Below are 6052 nucleotides of genomic sequence, written 5' to 3' on the forward strand. Positions count from 1 at the left end.
ATAAACAAAATAAATAAAATTAATAATAAAATAAAATAAATAAAATAAATAATAAATAATACAAATTAATAATAAAATAAATAAAATAATAAATAAATAAATAAATAAAATAAAATATCAATAAAAATATCAATAAAAAAATTAATTTTTTACGTAAAATATAAATTTTAGGCCATAAATGAAACAGTTAAATTTTCAATTTAAAAAATCAGTTTTGAATAACAACAAGACCATCGAAGTTAAAACAAAATAGATAAATTTTTAAGCACAGAAGTAAATGCATAAACAACAAGAATAATATTCTAATAACAAAATGAATTTTTTACCAATGAAATTAATTTTCTCTAAAAACGACGAAATTTGAAGCAAACACGAAAGCAATTTTCAACTTTAGAAATTAATTTCAATCTACAAAATATGTATTCAACCAAAAATAGAATAGTTAAAATTGACTTTTCAACATAATAGTTTAATTTTCAACGAAAGAAGTTCATTTTCAACTAAAATAGATACCTTTTTAACCAAAACAGGAACAGTTACATTTTCAGTTAAAAAGATTAATTTAAAAAAATAGAATTAACAACAAAATAGTTACATTTTCAGCAAAGAAATGAATATACAAACATAAAGAATAATATTCTTCTAAAAAAGACGAATATTCAACAAAATAAATGAATTTTCCACCACACAGTTGGATTTTTAACTAAAAAAGAAAGTGCTTAAAAAAAACTTTAATTTCCAGCCAAAAATGGAATAGTTATATTTTCAGTAAAAATATGATTATTATCCGAAAAAAGAAGTTATCACAAAATTTAAAAATATTCAACAAGAACAAAATTAATTTTCAACGAAAGAGTGGAATTTATAACCCAAGAACTGAATTTTTAATAAAAATAGATAAATTTTCAAACGAGAAGAATAATTTCCTATCAATCAAGGCGATTTTTCAACTACATAGTTGAATTTTCAACTAAAAATGATACATTTTTAACAAAAAATGGAACAGTTAAATTTTCAAACTGAATATATGAATTTCTAACAGGAAAGTTCATTTTAAACCAAATAAAAAAATTTTCAACAAAAAAAGATGAAACCTCAATCAAAAAAATGTAATTCAGTAAAAAAGAGTTAGACTTTCTTAATTGTCTCTAATAATAATCCAGTTCGTGTTTGAGGCGAATAACGAGAAAAATTGTTTTAAATAAACATTGAAATTCATTTTTATGATATCGACTAATGTAGTGAACTCGTTTTTTGTCGATAGAATGATGATTTTTAATCTACTTATTTAAACTTTTTACAGAAACAGAATACACATTTTGGTTGAAAATTCTTTTTTTTGTATGTTATTCTTGTGGTGAAATTTAATTTTTTCCACTGAAACCTTGAGCATAAAATGGAATTTTCAATTAAAAAGTGTTTATTTTTTCAGTAGAACGTTCGTCATTTTGGTAGGAACTTTTCCTTCTTGTTTGAAAACTGATATTTTTGGTTAAAAATAATGATGATTTTGTTTAAAAATTTTTTTTCAGCTGAAAATTAAACTATTCCCTTCCTGGTTGAAAAATCTTCTTTAGTTAACACATTCAACTATCTGGTTAAATTTTTTTGGTAAATTCGTAATTTAAAAATTATTTTTTTGATTGAAAATGTTACAATGGCATTTATGGTTGAAAACTACCTATTTTATCGATAATTCGTTTTTTTGAAAATTAATTTGTTTGAAGCTACGTCTTTTGTAAGAAACATGTTTGTTTGAAAATTACTTTCCTTTATTAAAAATTCATTGTTTTTTGGTTGAAAGAGAATTTTGTTTTAGTGGAAATTTCGGCTTTTTAGTAAAAATTGATTTGTTTTGAAAATTCTTCTTTCCATTTTAAAATTATTTTTTTTTGCTTTTTCAATATTTTTTTTTTGCTAAACATGTATTAATTCCATTTATTGTTAAAAATGTATCTTTTTTTATTCAAATCCAAGTATGTATATGGTTAAAAATCCATCTAATTGGTAGAGTATTATTCTTGTTGTTTGTGTATTTACTTTTTTGCCCAAACTTCTAATCTGTAGTAAATTCGATTGTTTTCTTTTTGTTCAAAATTAAATTTTGAATTTAAAATTTAACTGTTAAATTTTTGGTTAAAAATTATATTTTTCAGTTGAAAATTCATTATTTCCGTTGAAAATTAAATTTTTTTATTGAAAGCGAACTATTACATGTTTGGTTAAATACTTGTTTTTTTAGTTTTAATATTAATTTTCAAGTTTATAGTTTGAAAATTTTATTGATTTTTTACCATTAATTTTTTTTCAGTTGAAAATTCTTATTTTATAGTAGAAAATTATCATTCTTGTTTGAAAATTCATCTATTTTGGTAAAAAAAATTCATTCTTTTGGTTGATTATTTAAAACCTTTATTGAAAATTCGATTCTTTTTGGTTGAAAAAACTTTTTTTACTACTTAAATTATAACTGTATCATTTATGATTTAAAATTGATCTTTTCTAGTTGAAAATTTATATATATTTTTCGTTAAATATTGAACTATTTTGTTGCATTTTTTTTCTTAAAAATGGACTGCTTTCAGTCATTAAAAGTTCATGTTTTTTTTTTAAATTAAATTATTCTTCGTGTTTCAAAAATTATCTGTTTTGGTTAAAAATAATTTATATTTTCTTTTTGAAAATTCTAATATTTTGTTGAAAATTAATTTTTGGAATTAAAAAATTTAACTGTATCATTATCGGTTAAAAATGTATTTTTTTAATTAAAAAAATTGTTTTTTTTTTTTGTAAGAAAATTGATCTTTCTCAGTTAAAAATTTATCTTTTTTTGGTAAAAATTTATTCTTCTTGCTTAAAGTTCATCTATTTTAATTAAGAATTCATTTCGTTCGTTAAAAATCCACCTTTTTAGTAAAAATTCTTTTCTGTTAATATAATATGATTTCTATAGATAAAGATTAAACATTTCATTTTCCGTTAAAAATGTATCATTTTAGTAAAAAATTCATTTGTATGGTGAAGATATTTTCTACTTCGCAACAAATGTAATGATTCTATGGTAACTCAGGATTTTAAAACCAGAATAAATTTGAGGAGCAGCTGATTAGATCGTCATTCGTGAAGTCGGGCGAGCTCGGATTCGTGTTCGCGCATTTTCGGCTTTACACGATACTGGTATTCGCAGCAGCCAAGTGGGGGGAATCTTCTCCCTTGATTCTTGCGTCGTTTTAACTCTCGGCTAATTCTTAGGACGTTTTTGCTCTCGTGTGTTTTTACTTCTCTTTTCCGCAACTTTTTTTTTAGTTCACTTTTGCTCTGAGCGTGTCAAATGTCCTTTCCAGAATCGAAATAGCAATACGATTATAAATAACAAGCAAAAAGACTGAAATTGAAATAAGTATTCGATCATAAATAACAAGCAGAGAGGCTATATCAATAGAGTATCAATATATCAATAGAGGCTATATCAATAAGCTTCAGGATTAAAATTTAGAAGTAGATTTTTTTAATTTCATAGTTAACAGCCTAAAATATAATAATTCGGAATCTACGGGTTTCGATGATTTCAGATATCTAACTTTTTTTTTAATGCTTAAAATTGGAATTAATACAACGTTTCTCGTAAATGGAATGAGATACGCCAAAAAAGGCAACATTTTTTAATTCAATTAGAAAATTCTATATTAGTATATAAGTTATAATTATAAAAAAGTATAATGAGAAAATTTATCGATTAAAAAAAAAGTGTTAATAATTTGAAGAGAAATTTAAAAAGAGAGAGCGGATTAGCCACGACCAACTACTGTAAATAACTCTGCCCGCCTGGTACGTTACGAATACAAAAGGAACATTATACTACCGTCGCACCCCTCTTAAAAGGACCACTAAAAGGATCTTGAAAAGGACCCAAATCTCTCAAACTATCTCCGAGACTATTTTGTTTCAAATCGACTCTGTTTATAGACTCAAATGGGCCAGGCTATTTCGCTAAAGCAAACTCAGAGATTTTTTTCGGTAGGACGTGCCATAAGTCTGCAAATATTGCAATTTTGGTAGAATCCTTCTTGTTGTACAATTGTTACATTATAGTTCTTAAATATGAAAAGTTGGAAAAATCCGTCTTGAAATATTGGAGAACAACTAACTTCAAGATTGAATTAATTGGTTCATAACCTCTTATGCAAAATTGATCTTGAAAAATAAGTTGCATATTTACATGGTAAAATCTATAAGATGCATAATTACTTTTAACGAGCTCAAAAATGACTCTACAACAACAACAGAAATGGGCATATTGTGATTTTGCCTAGGCTATATGACTTTCTAGTTTCGCTGCGAAAGAATTATAAAAAAATTAATAGCTGAAGGAGAAAAATGGAGGTCCAGCAAGTCTCACGAAAGCTTATAAAAGTTACCAACTAGATAAATGCTTTTCAAGTGGGATGAATTACCTTTAATTGTATACATCTGATTGTGCAGGACTGACGCCATTGAAACACGAGTATCACTATACCGGTGAATTATCAGTTCCTGAACCCAGTACTCCTGCCCGCATGATGGTGCGTTTTCCGTTAAGTAAGTATTCCACATGTGTTTGTATTGTTTTTAGAAAGAACCGATCTTTAAAAAAAGAAATCAAAGTCTATATATGGCTTGATGTCTTTGTTCAATAAAATGTGCAAAAATCTTTGACAGCATAAACCCTCGAAAGAAACGAGGGTACACATTCGCCTCCAAATAAACATCGTTAAACAAAAACGAACAAAATATATTTTAATTGTGGATAGCAAAAAAGTTTCACACGCGAATGCTTTGAGTTTAACAGGCATCGCAAAATATAGTATACATAAGTTTAAAATCACATACCATCACATTAAATTACAAATTTAAATAAAAATATACCCTGGGACCACAAGATTCACCTGAAGTTAGGTAATGAAATACAAATTTTACAAGAGAATGTTGTGATATATCACTAAGTTTCGCCCAATTCATGTCCCCGAATTAACATATCTTAAATAATATTTATTAGAAATTTGTGATTACAAACCATTATTGAAATCTCACATTTGTCAGACCTTTCATTATAGTGGAACAAAATGGGTGAATTAATATAAGCATTATTACAACAGAACTCATCTTTAAAATATTCCTATTCCTTTTTTTTGTGGCTGGTTTTGAACAAATTCATTTAGATTATTACATTTTCCAAAAAGGAAAAGGAACAATCAAAATTTTTTATACATTTCTAAGATTGCTATTATTTAAAACATTGTTTATGACAAAAATTTTAATGAAAAGATTTCTTTAAAGAAATTTAGTTAAAATTATTTCGCCTTATATAAAGGAACTGGTAAAAAATTCATAAGCAAACCCTGCAGATTGGAATGAATCATAAAGTTTAGAATTCCCATTTGAAAATTTTTATTTAAGATCGAAATAAAATCTACTTTTTCAATAAATAATGTATTTCAAGGAAATCAGAGTATAAAAAGATTCACAATTCAAATCAGACTTCCAAAAACAACCTCCTTTTCGGATCATCAGAGACAAAAAATGTAACAAATGAAAAAAAGAGGAAAGAGTCAACCAAATCCAACCTCTCACTTTTTAGTTATTTTTTCTCCATTTTTTTACATTCTCATCATGATGAGAAGGAATTGAAGGCATTTTCAACATTGTTGAGACCTCTTTTTTTTAATATTTAAAAATTCTATGTTCTTCTATTTATGTAACACGAAAATACAAACAATTTATCTCCATGACTCTTTTTAAGAAAAATAAAATGACCAGTTTTATAGAATCTTCAAAATAAAAAATTAAAAAAACAAACGAATAAAAGGCATGCGAAGAAAAACGTTTCTTGTTGATGCCCCCACAAGATTATCGTAACAACTTTTGGAATTTGTTAAAAAATCGTAATTCAAATTTTGATAGCAGAAAAAATAATGAATTACCAGGTGTATACATATGAAACCGGTATTTTTTCAAGAAAAAAACACATTTATTTCAAGAGAATGATAACAAATATTTTATTCAAAGTATGCGC

The 6052-nt window shown here is 25.5% G+C and overlaps 1 protein-coding gene across 2 annotated transcripts in view; it reads left to right on the plus strand.

Moving 5' to 3' along the window:
* LOC117170323 (apolipoprotein D-like) overlaps positions 1 to 6052 on the plus strand; it is a 173212-nt gene that overhangs the window by 74707 nt on the left and 92453 nt on the right. Inside the window, exon 4 of one of the 2 annotated variants that reach the window (XM_033357033.1) lies at positions 4483 to 4578. The exons of the other annotated variant lie outside the window; for it this stretch is intronic. Coding sequence (XP_033212924.1) covers positions 4483 to 4578 — 96 coding nt within the window. The remainder of the gene's footprint in view (positions 1 to 4482; positions 4579 to 6052) is intronic. 2 annotated transcript variants of the gene reach the window in all.

This window comes from Belonocnema kinseyi, chromosome 3, assembly GCF_010883055.1.
Source record: "Belonocnema kinseyi isolate 2016_QV_RU_SX_M_011 chromosome 3, B_treatae_v1, whole genome shotgun sequence".
Classification (NCBI taxonomy): domain Eukaryota; kingdom Metazoa; phylum Arthropoda; class Insecta; order Hymenoptera; family Cynipidae; genus Belonocnema; species Belonocnema kinseyi.